Source organism: Trachemys scripta, chromosome 15 (assembly GCF_013100865.1).
Source record: "Trachemys scripta elegans isolate TJP31775 chromosome 15, CAS_Tse_1.0, whole genome shotgun sequence".
NCBI classification, from domain to species: domain Eukaryota; kingdom Metazoa; phylum Chordata; order Testudines; family Emydidae; genus Trachemys; species Trachemys scripta.
This window is the reverse complement of record NC_048312.1, coordinates 6,905,415-6,932,696: the sequence shown is the minus strand read 5'-3', so window position 1 is coordinate 6,932,696 and position 27,282 is coordinate 6,905,415. Positions and strand designations below refer to the sequence as shown.

The window sequence follows — 27,282 nt, the reverse complement described above, 5'->3', positions numbered from 1 at the left end:
GCTCGTGGGCATAGGCTTAGCGCAGGAGGCGCACTGCTTGAAGCCGGGAGCGTTGGGCATGAGCCCGGGCCCGCGGCCGGGGGAGAAAGGGGGAGACGACCCCCTTAACCCCCTGAACTACAATAACAACTATAACAACTTTTTAACTATAAACACTAGAACTACAACTATAACTATAACTTCGAATGACTAAGTAAGCTAGGGAGAGTGGAGGACAGCTATGCCGCGCTCCACAGTTCCAACGACCGTCAGGGGCGGTAAGAAGGAACTGAGGGGGCGCCGGGTCGGCTGGGGTATATATTCAGCGCCATGAAGGCGCCACTCTAGGGGGCTCCACAGCCGACCCGCCGGTGTTGCTAGGGTAAAAATCTTCCGACGATCGTGCACGCGGCGCGCGCACACCTAATGGAATGGATATGAGCAAGCACTCGAAGAAGAATCCTTGTTTTTACTTTGGTCTTGATCATTTTTAGGCTTCAATGGGAGACGAAGGGTACTGACTAGTAACTGAGGCATTTAATTTATATACTCGAGGAGGAGTGAAGCAGGTGAGCTGTGTGACTTATATATGGAAAGTTGGTTGTTGGTGTTGATTTAACAAAGATGAACCATTGGTCTAATGTGAATTTACATGTATAGCAAAGGTGATAGCTCTGGTGTGTATGCAATGCATATTAAAGGTATTGCTTACACTGACTAGCTGCTTTGCTTTATTTATCAGTTTACTAGTATGACATTCACTTGGGGAAACAATTAGATGAAGACCCACATAACAATGGAGATAATATTTCCTTCTAAAATCTTCCTGAAACACAAAATCTATTTGAGAAAGATTGGGATTCTTATCTTTAGATTACATTTGATCAAACTCCAACCAAACCAAAAATCCAAAATTCTACTTTTATGATGCGACTCTCCCTGAAATTTTAAATTCATACATATTGTGTTATTTCTGGGTCAGTGTTGAGCCCTGAAGATCCCCTGTGTTTGTTGGGAACTCATCCCAATGAGCACAGGGCTTTGGAGAGGGACGATGTTTAAAACCATTGATTAACAATCAACAACAAACAAACAAACAAAAAAAGTTGTATCCTTTTAAAGAAAAGCAAAATAAACACAAAGTGGGGGAAAAAATACTGGAGAAACCAAACTTCTTGTCAGATGCACCAGTTAGAAAGTGTGTTTGGCAAAGCATTTGGTTTGATCACAGAGACATTTGTTCTTTACTCATACAAGTAGTACATCCTCTAACTTGCCTCTCTGCCCATTCTGGCAATTTACTAAGCATAAGTTTCATGTGTGTTGGCTTGAGATACTCAGAGCTGTATAGGGGTAGCATTAGCTCACCATCTTCATGGAGCAAAGAACTAAAACAATGCCATCCAGCAGATGCTTCCCCCCCTCTGGAATCCAAGACCAAAACTGGGGGGAAAAGGTTTGGGGAGGAATCCCACCCCTAATAGGTCATACTTAGGGATGGTGGAGGTATTACCTAGATATCAAGACAAAATGGGGCGCTGGAGGTCAAGACAAAGTTCCAGCAAATGTCTCAAGAGTAGAAGCTGTTGGAACCTACTTAAGCGAAGCATTCCTTGGCCACTGTGTTGGTCTTCCAACCATTGTCCTTCATAAATGGATCCATCCTTGTAGTACATTCTGCCCCAGCCGCTTCTTTTCCCGCCACTCCATTCCCCTTCATAATATTCCATGTCCGAGTAAAACTTAATTCCATAGCCCTAAAATTAAAAGGTTACAGTTCTCAGTTTAACAGTCTCTGCATTAAAAACAAGTGTCTGGACTCCTGGGTTCTTTTCTCTGGTCTGCCACTAACTTGCTCATTATTATTTGTATACATTACTAATGGCATCCAGACTCAGAAGCTATTCAAAACAGTGTAAATATGTTATATTTTTATAAGAAAAGAGTAAAAGCACAAACCCATGTATGGAAGGAGAGTCTCCAAAACAAATGCAGGTTTGGCCAAGTCTAATGCATTGTCATTTTCGAAATGCAGAAATCAGCGCAGGAAATAACCTAGTCCTGACTGCGAGGGCCTTTGAACAATGCAGGATCAATCCCTATAACCTGTGTTTCAAGGAAATAAAGGACAACTGTCAGGGACAAAGGATTTTTAAGGGACTCCACCTGACAATTCCTGTTACAAAATCTTACACAGGACAAAATCATAAATGTATATCATAGTGTATGATCAAATTGGGTCTTACTGGTATACAGACTTGGGCACCAAATAAGGGATGTCCTTTAAAATGGGGATTCTATGGCCCCTCAAGACCTCTTGTACCTTTCCTAGTCCCAAGCAATGGACCACTGGCTCTTGGATCTCTACTAGATACTAAAGATCCAGGGAAAAGTCTCACTGTCAGGACTTTTACCATTTCATTCCTTTTTTCAGTTTTATGTCCTCTCTCCATACTCCAATAGCCTTAGGAGTCTCTGCAGAGCCCATTATCCTATGTATATGCCAATTTGCAGATACACATATGGTTCCATAACTAATCTTTTTGTCAAATAGCCACATAAATCCACAAAATGGTTCCTTCTTTTGCTCCTGAGCTTCTCTGCCCACCAATTTGTCTCCTGCCACCTTCTTTGTTCTGTGGTCCCACGGGGATGGGGTAATAATAATAATAATTAATGGAGATATCCCATCTCCTAGAACTGGAAGGGACCTTGAAAGGTCATCGAGTCCAGCCCCCTGCCTTCATTTGCAGGACCAAGTACTTATTTTGCCCCCGTTCCCCAAGTGGCCCCCTCAAGGCTTGAACTTACAACCCTAGGTTTAGGAGGCCAATGCTCAAACCACTGAGCTATCCTGTGTATAAGCTTCAGTGAGATTCCTGTGCCTCTCCTGCACTGCTATACATAACAGGATAAAGCCAATGAGATATTAGCAGGGCCAAGAGCAAACACTCGTTTTCCTGGATCTTCTCTCAGGGCTTATCTATATAGGGAAACTCAGGGAAGTTAAGACTAATTAACTAATGATGTGATATTAACATGCATTAAACCCCTCTGCGGATGCGCTCATTCAGGAGTGAAGTAGCTTTAGTTCACTTCATCTTAATCCCCTAAAATAAAGCAAACTAACTCCACTTTACATCTGATTGAGGAACGCCCACAAGTGTCTTAAATTAACTACTGGTGTGAAGTTATCTTGACTGTCCCTATGTAGTCAAGCCTTCAATTTTGAGGTGGTGTGGGATCCTCCACTTGGCATCATGAATGGGAGAAATGGAACAGTAAGTTCCTCCTCTCCTGCAGTCCAACTGCCTTTCTTTCCTTTGTGTTTTATTAATACTACATAAAATCCAAAAATAAAAAGGATAAAACAACAACAAAAGCAGAAGCATTTCCACTCTTCAGAAAGGAGACCATTAATTGGAGAAAACTAGAAAATCTTGGAGAACCAGAATTTGACTGTTCCATTCTAGCCCTCCCAATTAATAACACATTATCTTGTAAGCTGCCACCTCAGAAAACACCTACAGTAACTACTACACAACAGTTTGAGGAGAAAACAACCTAACAAAGACTGCAGCACAGAAACAGAAAACTCAGTTCCACTTTAGCTCAGAGCAGAGAATCTGCACTGTTCCCTGATTTTTTACCCATCCTAAAAAATCATAAAAACATGAAATTCTCCTCAAAAGCTTTTGTGCTTCCTTCTTTTATTTTTTAAAGATTTAATAATGAATTTGGCACTGTCAAAAGTTGTTGTATTGATAGCCATGGAGAGGGAAGTATTCTGTTTATCCATACAACAGGTACATCAATCCAAGCTTCATCCATGCTGCCCCCTGCCATGTGTTTCAATCTTGTCATGAAGGGTCTACTTTTTGCGGTGATGCAGTCTCGATAACCTGTTCAGTCCTTAGTGTTGCTTCTGAAGTTGACAATCAATTGGTGCCAGTGGTGGGTTGTGGTTAATGGACTCCTTGATTAAGATCACAAATTTTATTTTACACAGGAAACAATGTGTTCACCTGTTATGAAAAGCCAAAAAGCAGTCTCAAGAGGCATGCCCTACTTTGGGGATTACTATCAGTCAGAAACATTTACATGATATTGATGAGTTTCCCCAGAGGAATAAAGTATCTTATCTCAGTAGAAAAATAAAATCAGTTCTTGAAAGAATTTTTTTTTCTGAATATTAATTTTATTGAGCTTCAAGAATGCAAATGGGAAGCTTTTATATAAGTAAAGGAATAGCAGCATCAGGATGTCATTACAAATCACTCACTGAAGGTCAACCACTCAAAATATATTTTCAAAGAATGAGAAATGAGGCCTCCCTCAAGAGTCTAGAGCCATGGAAGTGCCTGCCATTTAGATATATAAGACAGTTAATTTATTTTAAGATCATATACAAAGAATAACAGGAAGTTTTCACTAGCAGACCAGGAAATATTTCTCAAAAAGATTCTGCATATAAGAAGGTTGCAATTATTATTACAAAGGTGGTTTTCCTGTTATGAAGAGTGACCCTCTTTGAAACACTGACCTTTTTGGGTAGTCTCTTGGTTTCCAAAAGGACCCGTGTTATAGTTCTAATATACTCTATCGACCCTTAAAGAAGCTATTTTAAGAAGCTGCGCCTTCTTGCAACACTTTCAATACATGTTTTTTTAACAAGTTTCCTCTGACCAATTCAAATATAGTAGAAACTAGATGGACGTGTTGAGGGATACAGACCTTTTTGTCTCTCTGCTTCTAGTTTTGAATGTGACCCAGGTTTGTAGTCATGATATGACAGCTATTTGGTTATATATTATTTCACTCCAGCTGTCAATGGACAGGTGCCCACATTTAAAAGATGACCACTACAACTACTCCTCTTTGCTGGGAATTTCAATAGAGACCAAGGATCCAATGACCTTGAAAACTGAATTGTCTATAGGGCAGAGACGTATTGAAAGGCCACTGTAGGCAATCAGGTAACTGCTATTGCCCCGGTGAGCCTTTTCTATGGAGAAAGGATTTTAGTCTCCAGGGCTGTCAATTTTTCAACAGAACAAAATTAAATTTAAAATGTAAACAAAATTCAAACCCAGAGGAGAGCTTAATCTTGTTCCTTCTCCCAGCAATCACAGAATATTATATGTCCACTGCAAGCTTTGAGATTAAATCTTCTGTGGTATCTAATAGAAAAAATAAACAAAGCACTGAAGCATTTTGTTTTGGAAACCAAAAGCATACACAGAATTGCAAGAACATTGGGAGCTAAGGGGAGAGGGAAGGTCATACTTTCAGCCATCCACCTTGGCAGGCCAAGAAAGCTCTAAATAATAACAGCCTCACTATGCTTTCATAGGTCTCACATGCATTCTTTCCTGAAAGTCTCTTCATACCTTCAGTTTAGCCTCACATTACAGATGTAATTTTAAAATCAACATTTTAAGCTTTGTTGTTTGTTTTATTTTGTTTCCAAATCTCCCCCATGATTTTGGACTAATTTCAAAACATGAGATCATCTCCTGCCACTTGCTTAAATCTTGAGAGGTAATTTCAAGTAAAAGACTTGAAACAAAGATCGCTTACACATTTTTTGTCATTTTTCCACCAGCCTGAATACACTTTCTTGTATTCTTTAGTTACAGGGTCAGGAATGCTGTATGTTCCATATCCATCCCGTTTTCCAAACTTCCAGTCACCATTATATATTGCGCCTGTACTTTTCCAGGTCTGTGTACCTTTACCTGTTGTAACAAAGTACAGGGGCTACAGTAAGACATAAAATAGTATATGGTTGTTGTTATTATAAGCATTTATAAAGTATCTGGGCACCTTTACAAGGCTAAATAGGAGTCATTAACTATGTAACAGGAAAGACAGAATACCATGTTTCTCTCTGCGCACAGCTTTTAATTTAAGTGGTCAATCAGGAACAAAAGATTTTATAGTTTGATCAATCTAGAATATGAGAAGGCACAGGTAAATATATGTGCTTGCAGCTCTTTCTAAATGAGGCTAGATTCATGCTTGTGCTTCAGACAGTCAGATGCACTATTGATCTCTATCAGAGACTTCCTAGGCGACTTTGGGTGAGTCACTTAATCTCCCTGTGTCTCAGTTCACTATCTGTAAACTATGAATAATACTACTTCTTTGCTCCGATCCTTTGTATGTCAATAACATCTACATTTTCATACTTGCCAACAGTCCTGTTTTGGGGCAATACTCCCAGATTTTGCTCCATCTTTTCCCAAAGTAACTCAGACTGAACAATAATTTTTAATTTTGCTGTAGTTCTCACTCTGGCCATTACAGTGAGGTTGGAAGGCCAGGTCTGCTCTTCTCTTCTTGTTTTATTCTTCACTGCTCTCCCTGCTGGAATTAATAAGCCAGGAAGCAGCTAGCAGCATGGGAGAGAACAGGTGATGGGGAACCATGGAAGAAACCAAAGACTGGTCAATTAAGAGTGTGGCGATGCCACACTGGGAGAGAAGAGACAGGGAGTGCCTGGAAAAGAGGGCCTCAGAAAGAAGACAGAAAGGGGACATGCCCCATAGAGTCCAAATGTCAATAACACCAGAGAGGATTTGCAGCACTCTAGGCTTGCCCAAGTAGATGGTGAGAGGTAAAGGCCTGCTTAGGGCAGGGGAGTGGGAGGGTTGTGGGGCCTGGTGGGAGTCTCCATAGGTTTGGATAAGTGCCTCCATGTTCCTCTATGCTCTGATACTTTGGGGTTCTTCCCACCCTTGGGTTTATCTTGTATATTTATACTGACTTGGTTTGCTGTGATGTACAAGCAACATCAGTAAAAATTAAAAACTTTCCTAGTCCCATCACTGCAAAATATAAAACCTGCCCCATTAAGGTGCTGCCTCCATAAGAAGCATGGGAGAACAGGAGAGCTGGGTGAATATAAATTATAGGAGGCATTTAACCATTGTTTTCTATTTGCAAACTGTTCACAAACTAACCCTGATTTCTGCAACTCTACCCTTAACCAGTCACCCAATAGTTTGGATGCACACTTTTCAATCCATCTTTTCTTCCCAAAGATTTGCTTTGAGTGTGATTGTTTCTCTAAATTACATGTTGTTGTTTCTGCATGACTGAGACATTTTAAATAGGTGAATAACAATCAGGGGTGCTCACAGAGCCCCTGCCAAAGAGAGGAGAATGTAGGACACCCTCAAAGGAGGAAATAATGGGGGGCATGCAGAGCCATGGAGGACTTAAGGGGAAGTAGGAATGGGCATGCACACAGAACTGCTGGCATGGGGGTGGAGAATGGGAAACTTTGGCATGGGATGTGTGGTGGATGAGGCACACAGAACTCCTTGCAGAAGGGGGACTGAAGGGAGTTGCAGGGAGTCCCTTGACAATGAGGGGAATGGGAGGGTGACACACAGTGAGCTTGTAGAGGGAATGGAGGAATGCAAAGAGCCTCTGGTGTGTGCTATGGACTTGCCATACACAAGCTATGAAGCGTACGACCTGCTGCTAATACACAGGGCTGCCGAGAGTGGGTTCGGGCCCCGGTGAAAAAAAGATTTTTCGGGCCCCCCAGCAAGGGCGGACTGGCTAAACAGGGCTGACAAGAGTGGGGGGAAGCCAGGCACCGGGCCCCCTTGCGGACTCCAGTAATCTGTACCGGCTTCCCCCTACTCGTCGGCCCTGCTAATACACATTTATAATTTATTCCTCTATCTGCATAAGCCTCAAACCCCAGCCCTGGCCAGTGCACAGGTATGGAAGTATCACATGCCTTAAGGGATACAAGTTCAGGTCCTGAGCACTGCAGTCTGGCAGGGGTGAGAATGCTGAGGATGAACTTGTGACTATTGAACAATTCTTCCTATGTCCAAAATCTCTGGATTGTTTTGTATTTTTTGAGCAAAGGGTCACTGTATATTTAAGACTGCACATGAGCTTTCATTATAACTCTATTTTGCCACTGCACCACCAAAATCACCAAACAAAGTAACATTGGCCTCAAAATCCATTGGTAAGTAAGGGCAGGGATGACTCTAGCTTTTTTGCTGCCCCAAGCACGGCAGGCAGGCAGCCTTCGGCATGCCTGCGGGAGGTCCTGGTCCCGCGGCTTTCAGGTGCATATAACTGACTAAAGCAATAGTCTGTATTTTCAAAGTAATGTTTTGCTATGAATGTGCACAGCAACATTTGTTTGACTTGCAGTTATTATTCAAACCAGAACATGCATATTTTTATTTAACATGAAAATGTGCTTGAGCAAAATTTTAGAAATCTGCATTAAGTTTATTATATATATATATAGCACCATATATACAGAGATTGTGCTTTAGAAACAGATTAAAATTAGTCAAAAGTCTCTGCCCCTTAGAATATATAAAGAACATATAAATATATAATGCACCTTCTAGTAAGCAATATTCTTACCATGCTTCAAATTGTCCAACCATTCTCCAGTATAGTGATCCCTATTGACAGCATAAATTGTATGTCTTAATCCACATTTCTGTGCTTTCCTGTCCCATTCAGTCCAGAGAGGCTCTACGATCCTAGGATATTTTACAATGGGCATATTGTTCTTAGCTGGAAATGAAAACACAAAGTTGTCAGAAATGCAACTAGAGAGACATTACCAAGGTGGGTACAGGAAGAACATTCCATCTATAAGCTGCATTTTATCATACAAATATTTCAGTAGCATGACTTTAACATCTGACTTTTAAAAAGGTAAACTAAACTAAAATCAAAACAAACAGAAATAAGAAACTTAAAAAATACCTAAGCATAAAATAGTAGCAACTGAAAATAAAGGATTATAGTGTAAAGTATTAGGGACCATTAATAATATAGGTTGAAATAGAACACATTTTCAATGTGCAATATTCTCTTTCTGCATGCAGGAAGTCTTCAGCAAGTATTGCAAATGTCAACCAAATTTTCTAAGGAACCACTGCAATCGTTGCTTTATTGGGGGGATTTATAGAGGGGGCAATTATTTAAATACAGCATGTAAAATACTAAAAGATATCTGAACAGACAATGGTCTAGATCCTCAAATTATGTAAACCATCATAGCTCAGTTGAAGTCAAGGGAGCTGTGACATTTTACTCTACCTGAGGATCTGATACAACTAATTTACTGTGTCTGTGCTGTTAAAAATGAATATAATGGCATAGGAACATTACAGGTTGAAAGTGATAGAAACTCAAGTAAAATTTTTTGCTAGAAGTTTGTGGGACAAGTCCTGGCTCCCATTCCAGTCCCTTTAAGATGCTCTAATAGCATGCAAGAGACAGAAATGAGCTACAGCAGCCTTGGTGAGAGTTCTTTTGTCCCTGCACAGCTCTCTTGCAGCTCAGAGTGTAGGGATGCAAGGGGGAATGATGCAACACTTAGCACTATGAAAGCAGGGTTGACATAAATTAGAGCAACCCCTAAGACTGTTCTTACTTACACAAGGGCCATACTGTCCCCTGATCCCAGCAACCCAGAATTGGGGTAAGAGGGCACAAAGGAGGTCTTCTTCTATGATTTGCTTCTTGTGCAGGACACAGAAATTCACTGAATAATCACACAGAAATCTGTGATTATTCATCTGAAGTGTTGAATCAGCCCCACACACTCCCTCCCCAATTGCCTCCATCTCCTCCCCTGCAGCCCCAACAAAAGTTCTAATGAGTGTGGAATGCTCTGAGAAGCCGCCATCAATCCAGCAGGGTATTTGCAGGTGGTTTCCATTCCCTTTGCCTGAGCTGAGTAGAGTATTGATTGTGGTCCCTTGACCTTTTAAAAAATTGTTTGTGCTGCATGCTGAGAAGGGTGGATGGCACTGAGATAGATACTTATAAATCAAAATATGTAATAAGTTAATAGCTGGTGTAATTATTCTTTATTTATAAATACAGAAGATATAGAAAAAGTCCTACTTTGGGATATAGAAAACAAGTCAATAATTTTCAATAATCTAAAAGACAAAAATAAGTGAGAAGACATTTGTTATAGGACTCAAAGGCAGTTTTGCCAGCTGTCATGAGTATATCATGAGCTTCTCAATATCTTTTTTTTCAAGCCACACCTGCTAGAATCAGATGACTATGTGAGACTCTCAGCTTGTATTAAGAGTAAGTTAAGGAGATTTACCCAAACGTGAAAGTGGACACCAGTTTATTTGGAAAACAATAACTCTGATGAGCTATAAACGGTTCAGTTTGATGAACAGGAAAGCTGGACAGAAACTGTTTGTTTAGATGATTCTTAGAATTAAAGAATCAGACTGGAAAAGGGGATACTGCATTGATTCATAGACAGTCCGTTCACAAATCATCAGTATGGAATGATGGACAGGTCAACCAGTCAGCCAGTTTGAGCCCCAGCTCAGCCGACTGCTATCCTGCCCCACTGTTCATTGTTTAATACAGTCCTGCTTATTCAAAACCAGAAATGCTGAGAAATACCTAAAGATGATAACCAATAAAAGTATATAACATGAGAGGCTGCAAAACGAAAAGACAATCTTGTTTTGGACGAAATGTTCATGGTTTTTGCCCGCTGAGTTCCCTCTTCTGCCCCAATCAGTTTGGATTAAATAATAGTTTGGGTGGGGTTTTTTTTTAAGTTCTCCCCTCTGGCACTTTCCAATCACTGCTCTCAGTAAAGAAGGAGGTCTGGCCATCTGCCGCTGCAGACATCCATAAGCCATGAGGCAACAGGTGAAGGAAGAGATAGAGGTCTGACAGTGGAAGATACCAAAGATCAAGACTGCGGGAACAATTTTTATAGTGGGGGTGCTGATATTGGAAACCATGCATTTGGTGTTTGTTTTTACTACTTCAAGACAGGGGGTGCAGCAGTACCCCTAGTTCCAGCACTACTGCCAAAGATAGCCAATTGTGAGAGTAAAAGTGAGGATCCCAAAGTGGAAGGAAAGAGAGAGGTGTTTAGGCTATTTCTGAGTGAAGAGGGGAAAGCTAGAAGTTATACCTTTTAAAAAGTAAAGTTGAGTTAGCTGTTTATATTTCTCTTTCACTAATGGGCTAAGAAAAAACAGTGGACTTGGCTGATTCAAAAGCCATTTTGGGGGATTTAATTTTTAAAAGCACCTTTGTGTTTGATGTTGATTGTTCCTCACAAGAAGACAGCAGACTATGCTATTTGTGGTGATGTATTTCATTGTTTTTCCTTGCCTTTGGAGGTCTCTGAGCAGTTGGATTTATTTTAAGGTAAAACAAATGCTTCTGTTGCCAGTGTTGTAATAATTGGAGTCTAGCAAGCCTACCCTGATTATGAGCGCCATTGTTGGAAAGTAGGTGAAAGTTCATAAAATGTTACAATAACCAATAACAATGAATGTTGATAGAAAGTTTATGAAAAGGAGACAGAGATGCTGGATTGGACTAAACACAAACACTTTGGAGCAAGGAAATAGAAGGATAAAAGCAGATTTTCTACATTGCATAATAATATTTATTATATATACAGTTCATAATGTAAGTCCCCCCACTCCACCTCATCAAGAACAATCTTCTTGTCTTAACTGCCAAAACCCTTCACAATTTAGCTGCTCCTTTGTGATCCATCATATTATCTTAACATGACGTTGACCACACCTTCGCTCCAATAAAGCCAGTCTCAAATGCCCATTTGTTCACTTCACAAACCAGTATCTATGTATTTCCTCCCATGCTGCCTCTTACATATTGAGAAAATCTCCTTATTAAAATGTTCACTTATTACATTATCATCCTTCAAATCCCTACTTAAAAGCCACCACTTCTGTGAAGCCTGCACAAAACCTGCTATTTGACAGTGACTAAGCAAGTGGGAAAATTGTGATTACTGTGATTGATGCTGCTGGTGTTGGCTTAATACCTCTGTGAATTGTACACCCAAGTCTATCCTCATACATGGTATTATTGTTGCCTTGTCTTCCTCCATCCTGCTTGCTTGTCCCACCCACCTGTTAACATCTTGTTTCCAAACTGTAGGCTCTTTGGGACAGTAACTATCATTTACTATGCATTTGTACAGTGCCTAGCACAATGGAGCCCCAACCTGGTCAAGGTCTCTAGGTGCTACCATAATACAAATAAATAATAATAACAAATCCCTACCTCAGCCCTTCTATTCTGTCTGTGTGAATAGGCAGAGTAGTGAAATATACAAAGATATCACTTTCTTAGATACTTCAGGGAGCAGGATTCCTGTATATTTCAGTACCCAGTCCACAATCAGCCTTAACAGTGTCTCTTTAACCACACTTACTACACAGGTAACTATGATCTATGTTGTTATGCACAGACATAATTAGGTTCTGATGACATCATGGTAACCATGTAAAAGAAGCTAAATTGGGTTGTGATTTCATCAAAACCCTGAGATGTGTGTTTATAGGCTTACTCAGTTTTCCTTTACTGTATTGTGAATATTTAAAAAGAACAGGAGTACTTGTGGCACCTTAGAGACTAACACATTTATTTGAGCATAAGCTTTCGTGGGCTACAGCCCACTTCTTCGGATGCATCCTTAGTCTCTAAGGTGCCACAAGTACTCCTGTTCTTTTTGCAGATACAGACTAACGCGGCTGCTACTCTGAAACCTGAATATTTAAAGTTATCACAAGATGACTCTAGCCCAGAATGTTCCCCTGTTTCTGCATGGAATATAGGAGCTAAATGGAATAATTGCAAAGGCATCAGCACAGAAACCTGTGGAAGCCAGCATAACAGTGCTGTGCAGCAGCAGACCCTATTTGTGTGAGGCATACAAAGGAGCCTTTGCCTGTGAGCTGTGCTGAGGCTTAGTGCACGGGAGGAGAAGGTGGGGTAATGGTTGGCAGAATGTCTGTTGATTTACATGCCAAAGCATATGGAGAAAAAGGGGGAAAAGTGCCTAAGGTAGGGACTTGAAATGCTACAGTGGCACCCCTGCAGTGCTTCAGTGTAGACACTCCCTACGCCGATGGGAAGGATTCTCCCATCAGTATAGATAATCCACCTTCCCAAGAGGCAGTAGCTAGGTCAATGGAAGAATTCTTCCGGCCCTAGCATTGTTTACACTGGGGGTTAGGTCAGCTTACCGACATTGCTCAGGGGTGTTAGTGGAATCCACCCATGAGCAATGTAGTTGGATCAACCTAACTTTTTAATGTAGACCAGCCCTAACACAGACTCCTTCTGTATTACCTGTGTCTGGGCTCACTTCACTGAAAGAGCAGTTCAGCAAGTTAAATTACAGATGTCTATTTGACTGCTCACTGTCTATTGGAGGGGGTCCAGAGAAGAGCAACAAGAATGATTAAAGGTCTTGAGAATATGACCTATGAAGGAAGGCTGAAAGAATTGGGTTTGTTTAGTTTGGAAAGGAGAAGTCTGAGAGGGGACATGATATCAGTTTTCAGATATCTAAAAGGGTGTCATAAGGAGGAGGGAGAAAACTTGTTCACCTTAGCCTCTAAGGATAGAACAAGAAGCAATGGGCTTAACCTGCAGCAAGGGAGGTTTAGGTTGGACATTAGGAAAAAGTTCCTAACTGTCAGGGTGGTTAAACACTGGAATAAACTGCCTAGGGAGGTTGTGGAATCTCCATCTCTGGAGATATTTAAGAGTAGGTTAGATAAATGTCTATCAGGGATGGTTTAGACAGTATTTGGTCCTGCCATGAGGGCAGGGGACTGGACTCGATGACCTCTTGAGGTCCCTTCCAGTCCTTGAATCTATGAATCTATAAGAACCTCACAAACACCAAAGAATTTATCCCCACAATGCCCCTGTGAGATAAGGAAGTATTGTTGTCCCTACTTTCAGGGCCCGTGCAAGGATATTTTGAGCCCTAGGTGAAACTTCCACCTTGCGCTCCCCTTCCCCGCTTCTCTCCCCTCTCCTCCCCCACAACCTCCGAAAACTAGTAAACTTAGCATTATAAACAGCCCAAAAACTAGTAAACTTAGCATTATAAACAGCCTGTCAGAACGCTTTGTAATGTTTATTTTTTACCTTTAAGGCGTTTCAATTGTTTGCCATTGCCTCTGATGGTGTCCCATTCAAAGTCTTACTATTGTGCAAAGCTAAACAATTGAGCTCTGCATTGCATCACCAGGCAGGTTAGGCAGGGTGATAAATCCCCTTGCTCCAAAGGGCCATTATCCCCGGTGACTAATTTCTACTCCAAGTCTGTAAACCAGACTTTTAAGGTAAATACATTATTCCTTCAATATTACCCGTGCACACATGTCACAAAAATTCTCACTCTTGACACGTTATCAGCCTTATGTAGATCCCTTCCACATTCCTCTTTGTGGGTAAGTGCCCTGTAAGACACGTGTGGGGTGCAGTGAGTTTGTCAGGCCTGCGGTGACAGCTGTTTGTGAAGCTCAGGGGGCCCTTTGTCAAGCGGTGCTGATGTCACAGTGAGCTTGGTGTGGCTGACAGTATGGGGCAGGGCACTGAGGCTGGTGGGGCAGGTAACACTCGCTGGGCTGGGGGGCAGTCCGTGCCGGGATGGGGCAGAGGCAGGTACCTGTCTCCTGCGCTCGAGCTGTGCCAGCAGCCTGTTCACCTCAGAGTCTCCCCCGCTTGCCCGGGTGCCACTCCTCCTCTCAAACTCCCTGGCCGCTGCCACCGCGGCTGCCCGGGAGGACGTGGGCAGGGGGTGCCGCCGCGGAGGAGACGCAAGGGGCCTGGCTCGCCTGGGGCCCCACACCTGCCAACCGAGAGCAGCAGGAACCGGGCACCGCGCGGGGGGAGCCGGGCGGCCCGAGCCCAGAGCAGTGGCAGCCTCCGCAGCAGCAGGTGCAGGCGGGGAGCATAGCCTGCCGTGGGGCAGGAGAGGCCGCACTGCTGCTGCTGTTTCCTGCCTACAGCCGTTCTCTCCTACACCTGGGAGCCATAGAACGCGAGCACGGTGAGGAGGGAGCCGGGGGGGGCGCACCTCCCCTCGGGGGCTCCTGAAGCGGATGCATGTGGGCAGCAGCTCCCGTGTGCCCCCCGGCTACCCCCTCACCACATTTGGGCTCTGCGGCTCCCGGGCGTGTGAGCCACCTCCGCCCCTCCCGGAGCAGGCTCAGGGCCCCGCGCCCCGGCGGCGGCGGCTCACATGCCTGGGAGCCACAGAGCCCAAGCGTGGCGAGAGGGGAGCCGGGGGGTGCACGGGTGCTGCCGTCTGTATACATCCACTGCAGGAGCTCCCGGGGGGGGGGGGGGGGCGCGCCAGGCTGCAGCCTGGGCAGGAGAGGTGGGGAGCGCAGCTACTCCCTACTAGCGGCGCCGCCGCCTTTGCAGGGCTGCTGCCCCCTGCGCCGCACCGGCTCCTCCATGGCTGGGGTTTGCCACCCCCGCAAGCCGACGTTCTGGCTCTCCAGTGCCTCTGGAAGGCGGTTCCTCCCTTCTGAGTCAGGCAGGGCCGGTGCTTCCACTAGGCGACCCCAGGCAGTCGCCTAGGGCAGCAGGATTTGGGGGGCGGAATTTTGCCACCCTCGGCAGAAATTCGGCGGCAGGGGGTCCTTCCGCTCCGGATCTTCAGCGGAAATTCGGCAGCAGGTCCGTCACTCACTCCGGCAGACGTGGAGCGGAAGGACTCCCGCCACCGTATGTTCAGAGGAGCGCTGCCACCTAGGGCGGCAAAAACCCTGGCGCCACTCCTGGAGCCAGGGCACCGCTTTTTGGCGCCCCCAATCACTTGGTGCCCTAGGCGACAGCATAGTTGGCCTAGTGGTTGCACTGGCCCTGCCTACTTTGCAAATGGGCAACCGAGGCACAGAGAGAGTAACCAAGTGCATGTTACTGTTCCGTCAGGCACCACCAGATTAGACTCTTAACTGCTAAACATAGTGCTCTGTGAGGCAAAGCATATCCACTCATTGGAGTGAAGGAAAATCATGCACACACAGGAAACACAGTAAGAATCTCTCCCTCACTAAACTCCAAGAACACAAAACTCTAGGATTTCAGCTACTGTTTTCCTTTTCCTCAGAACAAACAGCACAAGTATATTAAATACAACTGCTTATTTTTATACAGTTCTGAGGTTACAATTTTAAATAAAAAACAGAAATGTTAAAGCTAAGATTCTCATGTGAACTTTAATTCGCTGACAATTTACATATTACTAATTAGTCTGTTAAATGTCTCTTTTAAAATACAGCATTTGCAGTGCAGGTGACCTACCAGCTGTATATGAGACAATTATCTTTTGCATTTCAAGTTTTTAACTCCAAATTTGCCATCTTAATGTTGCATTACCATAGGCTTTTGTGTTATAAAAATGCAGTGTTGAGGATGCAAGTTTAAATTAAAAGGTTAGGAAATATAAAACTAATAGCCATAATATACATAGGTTTCACCCTCTCACAAATATCTGGAATGGAACAAAAATGTTGTTTTGCTGCAGTTCTCACTTGTGACCATTAGAGGCTGTTGCTCCCACTAAAATTATTTGCTTTATGGTATGTTATCAAAATTAATGTCTTACACAGTTTTGTATACTCGTTCCAGATGTTACCTTATGTTCTTATATCACATTTTTTCAAGTCTGTAATGACATGCTATTTAATTCATGTGGCTCCATACGGGTCCTAGATTTTCTTTGAATCTGCTTTCAAAGGTTTAAATCAGGAGGAGGACTTGAGCTACTTCATTGTAAACAACTTTTGTAGCCTGACAATCGAGTGTTCTAGAGAACAGTTTGGAAACTATGCTAGACTGTATAAGGGGTATCAATTAAAGTGCACTGTACTTGACATCTTTGTTTAGCTACCCTTTAACACAGAGATAAAGTATATCTTTCTGTTCACTCTCATGTGCATAGTAGAATATTTGAAGCAGGTGAGAATAAATTTTATTGGTGGATGTGGTTAACACTGTGAACTACTTTAAAGTCTGAGAAGACCCTTCAACAAAATTTGTGTTGAGATTTAAATGTAAACATTGAGACAATAGTATACCATATCTTAAAGATTTATTTTAATTGAGTTTTAATTAAGATGACTCAAGTTAGGTCTAATGTTCAGAAACACCTGGTTTCCGAGTGTTTCTCATCTGTTTTTTAAAATAAAGTTTTAATTAATGAAGTTTTATTATTAGTCAGGATAGTTAAGTTACAATTCTTGTTGTTTGGATGCCGTGTATGATGCCTGGGATAACTTTGGATTTCCTACTTGCTTAGTACTTGGGGTGATAGTTGTTGTACTTGACCAATTTGAACTGTTACACAATGTAGTGTTTTTTTGTGTGTTGTAATGACAACTTGTTTTTTGTTTACAGTGTACTCAGATTTATTTATTCATTCAATGATGAACCCTTTAAAAATATCTTCCACTGGGAGTCATATTTTTCAGGACTAAGAAGTAAGTCTCTTGTGTTGTCTCAAAGTTTTGAATTTTCTCATTGCATTTCTGAATCTATGGTGTTTGATCACTGATTATGTTATCACCATTAAAGGATGTCTGTCCTGATCTCTCAATAGAGTTTATGTAGAGTGTCAGAGAGTGAAATGCTGGTCATGATTTGCTCTCCAGGATTAAATGTTATCTTTTGAAAGTAATTTCTTCTTTAAATCAGTCTTCCAGTGTGGGATGCGTTCCCATTTTTATCAAATTAATTTAGTTTTATGGTTATTTTACAAATTTGAACACAAGTAAATTTAATTTAAAAGCCTTTTTTTATCAAAGAATTCACCCAGCTCCAACCATTTGTCTGCCCGATGCCATCTCCCCACCCCCTAAAACTACCAGTGTGGCCTGCAGAGCTGCAGAAGCTGGCTGGAGCCTGAATGTTTGGGATGCTAAGAGCAAGCCTGCTCTTTCTTGAACACTCCAGCTTTGTCCCAAAAATCAACCTGCTGCAATCCCCTCAGAGTAAGCCAACTCATAACCAAAGAGAGAGTGATAGCTGTCTGCTGTCTGTGATGACAAGTTCCAACTACTCTACCCCCTTTTTCCCAGCAAGCTGTAACCCTTTCAGCAATTTGAGGACTGAAGAAAATGAACCATAGAGATTATTTTACTGCTTCAAGTGAACACCCTCAATTAGAGCATCATTCTTTGCAAGGAACCATTTTAAAATAATGCGTATTTATTATGCCAGTTTTGAGTTAATTTCAATATTTACTTTCTTTAAATTCAATGGTACAGGTATTGTATATTTATTGCACTCGAAATCAGAGAATGTACATAAATGTCAGTGGTTTAACTCAACAATTTCATGTGCTCTTGTGAAAAAGATTGTTATGAATTTTGTCTGTTTGTTACACACTTTGGAGGTCTCCACCATCCTCTTGGGGCCCAGTCTTACATTCCTTGCAGCCTGAAATCGCCAGCTGAAGTCAGTGAAGTTTAGGATATGCAAGGAGGTGACATTTTAGGGCCAGATTTTCAAAGCTGGGCACCCAGCATGTGCCCCATGTGCTGAGCTCTTCTGAGAATTCTGGCCTTAGTGTTTAGGAGGCTGAGAGATAATACACCTCTACCCCGATATAATGCTGTCCTCGAGAGCCAAAAAATCTTACCACGTTATAGGTGAAACCGCATTATATCAAACTTGCTTTGATCCGCTGGAGCGCGCAGCCCCCCCCCCCCCCCCCGGAGCACTGCTTTACCGCATTATATCCGAATTCGTGTTATATCGGGTCACGTTATATCGGGGTAGAGGTGTAGTTGTGCCTTCATTCTGATCCCTGCAGCTCTGCTCTAATGAGCAGTGGTTCTGGGCTGGCAGCTAGTAATTAATAGAGGGCAGCACTCAGAGGTGCCCTGCCGCTCAACTGGGTAGCTGCTGCAACTGAGTCCTCAGCAGCAACCAGGCGCTTTTCTGTTCTCCCCTCCCTTCTTACCTATATAACCTATAATCCTGTATAGAAATTTGTGACTATTCTCTGCAGAGTCTACATTGGGGAGCTCGTTTTCTGAGATGAGGTTAACAGTAGGGGGAAATCCTGCTGCTTTTTTGCGCTAACTTCTCCCTGCCGGCCAATGGTCTCTCAACCGCTCAGCTCAGTTTGTATGTAGCTGCTGTAGCAGAGATTTCTGTAGTGGGTCCTGAGCTAGCACTAGCAGCTTCCCACAGGGGCTAGGAGGAATCAGCCATACCCCCACCTGATGCAAAACGATTCCTGGCAAGTTCTGCTGCCCGTTGTCCAGTTCTAGTTCTGAGAGCAGCAAAGCAGGAGGAGGGCGAGCACAGAAGGACATGGAAAAGCCCTCTATGCTAATTACTAGAAACCTTTTTATTGTTAACCCTGTCTTTTTCCTGCTGTGCCAGAGCAATTAAAGGAGAATAACCGGTAACAACGAATCTCTCTGTTCCTAACATAAAGTCATTTCTATCTCCCCTCTTTTAACAGCAAATAAGGGTAGACTAACCTCTTTGTTTTTGCTGCAGAGGCAATCTGGGGAGCTCTGGTGAAATGTAGCGCTAGCAGCGTGAGCTGTGTACAGCCTGTGCACACAACTTTCCCACCCCTGCTGGGGTAGCCATAGCAACTCTGGCAGACTCTTCACAACAGACAAACCCATATTCCAAGTTTAAAGGGTACCTAGGATGCAGTTCATGGCAGGTTGGGAGTCAAATGCAACTGATTACAGCCATTATTGTAACTGTCTAAGGTAAAGTCTTTTTCAAAGTAAAAACTTAGCATCCAACCTGTGTTGGGATATCTGTGTATTTCCATTTATACTTGATCCCTGTACTGTATAAATCAGAAATCTTACTACTAAAGTCAACACTATATATTTTCCTGGTCCTTGGGAATAAAGGAAAACAGGTGGCTTGAGTGGGTAGACGCTATCAGACTATTTCACACTCATAATTTCTTTCATTCCAAAGGGTCCCCAAACCAAAGCCTTTCACAACCCCCAGAGAGTGTCTCCCCCCTGGCTGCTCTACACTGCTTTCCCTGGTGAATTCAAAGGCTGGCAGGCAGGCAGCTCCACAGCATAAGCTCCCTCAGGAGGAGTTTCCAGATGGGAGGAGAAGCAGAGACCCTGCAGATTGGGAATGGTAGAAGGAGGGAAACCTCACAGAACGGGAAAGGTGCCCACTGCTTGGAAGGGGGAAACTCAGGAAGGAGAACATATTGGCTCACTGTGTTTGAATAGTGTCCATCACAATGGGGCATCAGTTTCAGTCGGGGTCCCTAGGTGCAATTGTAATAAAAATAATAATATAATTGTGACAGAGATGGCAATTTCCTGCAATATTCTGGACAAACTTAACTAAATCAAGTTAAATTTTACTGAATTAAATTTACGTATTTTAGTTCATTGTGTTAAAATGCAAATATTTATGTATCATTGTGGAATTTTATGTAAGGCCTCTAAGGAGGAGACCTGACTAATGTAAAACCCTGGGAAGTGTTATAAGCTTTAAAGGACTATCTGAAACAACATGAGCTTTTTAAAGTTAAGTGGATCTCTCTACAGGGAGGTGTATGCAAATATAAACTCTTCCAGGTAAGCAAGAACTCAGCCTTTGAAGCTTTGCACGGAGGAGGGGACTTTTTGTCTGCTCATCTGTTAAATGAGGACAGATCAAAAAGGCCCAAACTGGATAGAAGAGTGACTCACAGATTCATGGGTGTGCTTGTTTCTGAGCTAATAGCTGATATGAACTTATGAGTACAGAAAAACCCGTTGGTGCGATTTGAAAGACTGTTCACTGACCAGAGCCCTTGTTGGAGTTGGAGTGATCTCTGGTAAACATATTAGCATCTGTGTAGGTTCTTTTATTGTTTGTAGTGTGTTTTCTCTGTAATGCCGTTACATTATTTCCTTCAGAATGTCCGTAAGAAAGAGATGTGAGAATAGCATAGCTAAAACAACAATGTAATAGATTAAAAAGTAACATGCAGGATTGACTCACTGACCTAGAACTCAGACTGAAAAATCTTGAAGATAAAGAAATTTAGGCATCCATGTTCAATTGAGCGGGAAGACTAATGAATTCAGAGGGGAACCAATGCGTGTGTGTGTTTTGGTAGAGATCCAGTGTCAGAAGTTCTTTATACAGTTTGGAACATTTCAATTCAATAGATACTTAACTTTCAGGTCACAAATATTCCAATGTTTTTGTTTTTATTCCTATGCTTAAAAATCCTCTCAATAATTTATTAAAGCGTAGATGAAAGTAAAGAGATGAAGAATAGAGTAGAAAGGATTCTATGCATATAAAACCCAGATACCACAATTGTTTAAATGATGCTACACTGCAAGACTCTGTTTGCTTTATTAACACAATGAGTTGGGAGAATTAGGTTTGCACAGTTTTCATACATATAAGTGCTACCTAACTTGTGGTCCTCAGTGCTGTAAGCTGTGGCTTTTGACTCAAAAGTCACTATGTTCACAAAATGTGTTTGATTTTTTTAAATTCCTAATGGGTTCCCTGAGCTGTACTGTGTGGTTTTTAAACTGCAGTGTTTGAATCAGCCTCATCACTCAGGGTGGAGGTTGGGGCATGCTTCCTCCTCAGTTCTTCACACCTCCTCCCCTGAAGCTGCAGAACAAATACTGATATGATCAGGAAGTACTCTGTGTAACTGTGTCCATCCAGCAGAGCATTTGCACTTCCTTTGTGTGAGCTGAGTAGAGTGTTATAGTTTGTTTGGCCTGCAGTCTGAAAAGGAGGAACAGCAGTGAGATAGAGATTTGTATAGGGAAGTCATCTCAGATAGAATAGGAGAGGATGAGGCGGAATCTAAGAATGAAAAACAACACAAATAACACATAAATGGAAAAGCATTTTTTGCTACTGTTGCATCTGTCATGTGCAAGAAATATCCATACCAGAGTGTTATCCTATTCAGTTATCTAGTCAACATTTCCCATGACACACATGGGGAGTGTTGTGGTTACAATATGGTGAAGAATTCCAAATGAGGGTGCTGAAGACTGCTCCATGCCCTTGGACACACTTAACAATGATTTATGACTTAAATGGATGACACCATCTAGGCCTGTAATGCTGTCTCAGATACAGTGGGCTGCTGATTCCACCCCAGTCACTGAATGAGGCAGACATACAAAAGCTGCCCTGGTGAGCTTACAATGATGGTTAAATAATTTTTCTCCATTTGCCATTAAAAGCGCAAATGCTACTAGTGTGGGGAACAACACAGATCCGCCAGGAGCTATACTTTGAAAGGCTGAAGGTTATGGTTGACAAATTCTGCTCCCTGTGGCCGCATGGAACTTTCTACTATAAGGATAAAGATTACTCTGTGCAGGAAACAGTATTTCTTAGGGGGTGATCGCAGACTGTGGAACAAACTCAGAGAAGAACTAAGAACCACCGCAAATCATAACTCCTTCCATTCCATCAGCCTTTTTACCAACTGCATCATATTGTTGACTCATATTCAATTAGTGATCCACTATCATCCCACATCCTTTTCAGCAGTACTATCCCCTAGCCAGTTATTTATAATTTTGTAGGTATACATTTGATTTTTTCCTTTCTAAGTGAAGTACTTTGCACTTGTCTTTATTTGATTTAATTTTCTTGTATTAAGACCAATTATCCAGTTTGTCAAGGTCATTTTGAATTCTAATCCTGTCCTTCAAAGTGCTTGCATCCCCTGCCAGCTTAGTGTCATCTGCAGCTTTTATAAGCATACTCTCCACTGCATTATCCAAGTCATTAATTACAATATTGAACAGTACCAAACCCAGGACTGATCTCTGCAGGAACCCCTCCCAGTTTGATAGTGATCCATAGATAACTCTTTGAGTACCGGAGGGGTAGCCATGTTAGTCTGGATCTGTAAAAAGCAACAAAGATTCCTGTGGCACCTTATAGACTAACAGACGTATTGGAGCATAAGCTTTCATCTGACGAAGTGGGTATTCACCCACAAAAGCTTATGCTCCAATACGTCTGTTAGTCTATAAGGTGCCACAGGACTCTTTGTCGCTCTTTGAGCACAGTTTTTCAATCAGTTGTGCATCCACCTTATAATAATTTAATCTAGATCACATTTCCCTAGTTTGTTTATGAGACTGCTATGTGGGACTATGTCAAAAACCTTACTAAACTCAAGATATATCAGGTCTACTGCTTCTTGCCTATTCACTCGGCCAATAACCCTGTCAAAAAAGGAAATTAGGTTGGTTTGGCAAGATTTGTTCTTGACAAATACATGCTGGCTATTTGTTATAACCCTATGAACCTCCAGGTGCTTACAAACTGATTGTTTAATAATTAGTTCCAGAATCTTTCCAAGTACTGAAGTTAGGGTGACTGATCTATAATTCCTTGGGTCCTCTTTGTTCCTCTTTTTAAAGATAGGTACTATGCTTGCCCTTCTCCAGTCTTCTGGAGAGTTACCCATCCTCCAGGAGGTCTCAAAGATAATTGGTAATGATTCTGAGATTGGTTCAGCTAGTTCCTTAGGTATTCAAGGATGAATTTCATCAGGACCTTCAAACTTGCATACATCTAACGTATTTAAATATTCTTTAATCTGTTCTTTCACTATTTTGGCTTGTATTCCTGCTCCCTTGTTGTTAATATTAATTGTGTTGAGTATCTGGTCACCATTAATCCTTTTGGTAAAGACTGAAGCAAAATAGTCATTAAATACCTCAGCCTTCTTGATATCAGTCATTAGCTCTCCTTCACCACTAAGTAGAGGATCTGTATGTTCCTTCATCTATCTCTTTCTCCTAATGTATTTATAGAGCCTCTTCATATTGCCTTTTATGGCCTCTGCTATGTGTAACTCATTTTGTGCCTTAGCCTTTCTGATTTTGTCCCTACATGCATGTGCTATTCTTTTGTACTTCTCCTTAGCAATTTGTCCATGTTTCCACTTTTTGTAGGATTCCTTTTTGATTTTCAGGTCATTAAAGAGCTCCTGATGAAGCCATATTGGCCTCTTCATATCTTTCCTTCGAATCAGGATACTATGCCCTAGAATGATGCGATAATTCCGTAGGCAATGTAAGGATTATGTGACAGGTGCTACAACCTTGCACAAAAATGCTGAACAGTTCTGTTGTCTGACTCTGGCAGCCAGAATTATATACCTTTTACTTTAAATAGATGAGTTATTTCTGTGTTTTGTAAAGGTTGTGAAAACCCACAAAACTTTGATTGTAATGCAGATAACAGTCAGGACAGTGAAGCATTTAGATACAAAATACTTATTCCCTTGTAAATGTTAATAAATGGGAAGTTTATCCAAGCACTACTTTTATTACAAGATATACTTCAGTCAGAGAGGGGAGCACAAACCCATAATAATTTATTCTGAGGTAAAATTCAGTCAGTAGTTTGAAGTGAAGGACTTTTTCCCCTCAGGTAAATTTTTGGTGGGGGTTGAGAGTTTAAGCCATGAACACTTTGGCTCTGAGGTAAATTTTAGTCAGGTAGTTAGCAAGAGAACCACAATGTTTTGATTTCACACATCAGTGTCAGTCAAGAACTCCACAAAACAACACGAATAGTGTTCTGCAGTATATTTTAGTGAGGGAGACAATTATTTAAACCACAAACAATTTTATTCTGAGGTATATTTTCATCATCAGGGAGTTTTAATGTAGAAACGATGTTATCCTGAGGTAAATGTTAATCAGATCAGAAAATGTAATGCACAAACACCTGTCTGGCTTTTAGAAACTGACTGCTTTCTGAGAATCCACCCCTCTCCTGTCTGTGGAGAGCAAGAAGCTTTAATGGAGCTATGCAGAGCAATAATTGATCCAAACCCAGGTCAAATCCCAACTGCGAATCCAAACTATTGTCCCCTCTCCTGCCTCCCTTCCCTCCCCCCCCAAACAAATGCAGTGGATTGAGACGTTCTAACTCACATTTATTCTATCAACACCACATCAGTACTACATAAATGTTCAGACCCATACATGCTCCTTTTAGAAACACACAATAGACATTCTCTTATTTCAATCTGCGCAGCAGTTCTCTGCTATAAAGTGGACTACTCCTTGAGTCCGCCCTTGCAGAGGGTTTTGGGCCCTTCCTTCTCTCTCCACTATTACCATAATGTATCCTCATATTAACAGATATCTGTGGTGGTCCATTGGAATCACAGTCTCATTTCAACCACTGCCAAATCCTAATACAACCAATGTTCAGTGCAATGAAAGGGTTATTTTTCTCCTGAAAATTTCTTCATCTCCACTGAATTACCCTTGAAATTTCAGCTTTTCTTATCTTTGAAGAGTACCTGATACAGGCCTAAGAGAGACACATTGACTATGAGAGAGACAATGTGGGTGAAGTAATATCTTTTATTGGACCAACTTCTGTTGGTGGGAGAGAGAAGCTTTCGAAGAAACTGTAGAAGGGTTCTGTGTAAGCTTTTTGCTGCAAGACAAGTATGGCTTCTGTGCTTCAGCCACTTGACTGGTAACTTGAGTCCTGAGAGCAAAGAAGTTACTATGAACTTTATTAATCATGCCTTTATTGGATGAGATACATTCACACAGGAATCTCTAAACACCCAAGTCTTATCCCAGCACATGGAGCAGAACTGTACTGTACTGGTATATATTGCTGAGTTTACCAAAAATTAAAAATAAAAATGGAGAAGAGGCACTTAAGCCTAGGACTGGTTTGACATGAGTAATTGTCAAGTAAACACCAAGAAAGCCCAAACAACTTTTATTATGAGGTAAATTGTGTCAAGACAGAGGAAGAATTTAAACAACAAAACACTTTCTCTCAGGTAAATGTTAATTCAGTTGGCAGTTTAACCGACAAACATTTTTTTTCTCAGGTGGTAAATGTTAATGAGGGAGTAGTTTAGCCAAAAAATATTTCTATTCTGAGGTAAAGTTCAGTTAGAGAGAAGAGCTGAAACCCATAACTAACTGATTCTGAAGTAAAGCTTAGTCAGTAGGTTGAGAAGGAGGCCATTTTCCCTCAGATAAATGTTTGCTGGGTGATGGAAACTTAAGCCACAAACCCTTTGATTCTGAGGTAAATTTTAGTCAGGTAGTTAGCAGGGGAACCACAATGCTTTGATATTTTTGATCAGGTATATGTCAGTCTGCAGGCCAGCTAAATAAAAAAAGAAAAACAAAAAAGAAAAACAGTTTTCTGAAGTATATTTTAGTGAGGGAGAAAGCAGTTTAAGCCACAAACAATTTTATTCTGAGGTACATTTTCATCACCAGGGGATTTTTAATCTAGAAGCACTGTTATCTTAAGGTAAATATTAATTAGGGCAGAAAAGATAATGTACAAATACCTGTCTGAGATTTAGAAACTAGCTATTCTTTAAAAAGAACAGGAGTACTTGTGGCACCTTAGAGACTAACAAATTTATTAGAGCATAAGCTTTTGTGGACTACAGCCCACTTCTTTGGATGCATATAGAGTGGAACATATATTGAGGAGACATATATACACACATACAGAGAGCATGAACAGGTGGGAGTTGTCTTACCAACTCTGAGAGGCCAATTAAGTAAGAGAAAAAAACTTTTGAAGTGAAAATCAAGATAGCCCAGTACAGACAGTTTGATAAGAAGTGTGAGAATACTTACAAGGGGAGATAGATTCAAGGTTTGTAATGGCTCAGCCATTCCCAGTCCTTATTCAATCCTGCGTTGATTGTATCTAGTTTGCATATCAATTCCAGCTCAGCAGTCTCTCGTTGGAGTCTGTTTTTGAAGTTTTTCTGTTGTAAGATAGCCACCCGCAGGTCTGACATTGAATGGCCAGACAAGTTAAAGTGTTCTCCCACTGGTTTTTGAGTATTATGATTCCTGATGTCAGATTTGTGTCCATTAATTCTTTTGCGTAGAGACTGTCCGGTTTGGCCAATGTACATGGCAGAGGGGCATTGCTGGCACATGATGGCATATATAACATTGGTAGATGTGCAGGTGAATGAGCCCCTGATGGTATGTGATTAGGTCCTATGATGATGTCACTTGAATAGATATGTGGACAGAGTTGGCATTCTACATTCTACAGGCCATTATCCTCTGATCCCACTGAGGATTACCTAAAGAAACTACACCATCTGCTAAAAAAACTCCCTGACAAAGCACAGGAACAAATCTGTACAGACACAGACAACTTATCTGCTCACATGTTAAAGAAGTAACAGAGGATGTAAAAAGTCAGATATAATAGCGCCATCTGGTGACTCCCCAAATAACATTATATTCTCTGCATCTTCCTTAGTTGAGGGAAGTGCATAATTTCCTGCTTTTGTGTGTGTTTTTTCCTTAAGGCCCTGATCTAGTAAAAGACTGGCTAACAGGCTGACAAATATTTAACAGGGCTCCAAAAATATGACACAGGGCAGAAATCCAAGAATGATACTAAGAGCCTGTTTCTTCTCTTTTTGCACACACAAGTGAA

General features: G+C 41.7%; 1 protein-coding gene across 1 annotated transcript in view; it reads right to left on the bottom strand.

Annotated features, from left to right (window-relative positions):
* The window catches only part of MORN3 (MORN repeat containing 3), a 33,465-nt gene extending 14,065 nt beyond the window's left edge, over nucleotides 1-19,400 (bottom strand). Inside the window, exons 1-4 of the mRNA XM_034791609.1 lie at nucleotides 19,314-19,400; nucleotides 8,389-8,544; nucleotides 5,560-5,717; nucleotides 1,577-1,736 (exon numbers count right to left, since the gene is read on the bottom strand). Of these exons, the coding sequence (XP_034647500.1) occupies nucleotides 1,577-1,736; nucleotides 5,560-5,717; nucleotides 8,389-8,533 (463 nt within the window). The 5' untranslated portion in view covers nucleotides 8,534-8,544; nucleotides 19,314-19,400. The remainder of the gene's footprint in view (nucleotides 1-1,576; nucleotides 1,737-5,559; nucleotides 5,718-8,388; nucleotides 8,545-19,313) is intronic.
* Between the last annotated feature and the right edge of the window lie 7,882 nt (nucleotides 19,401-27,282).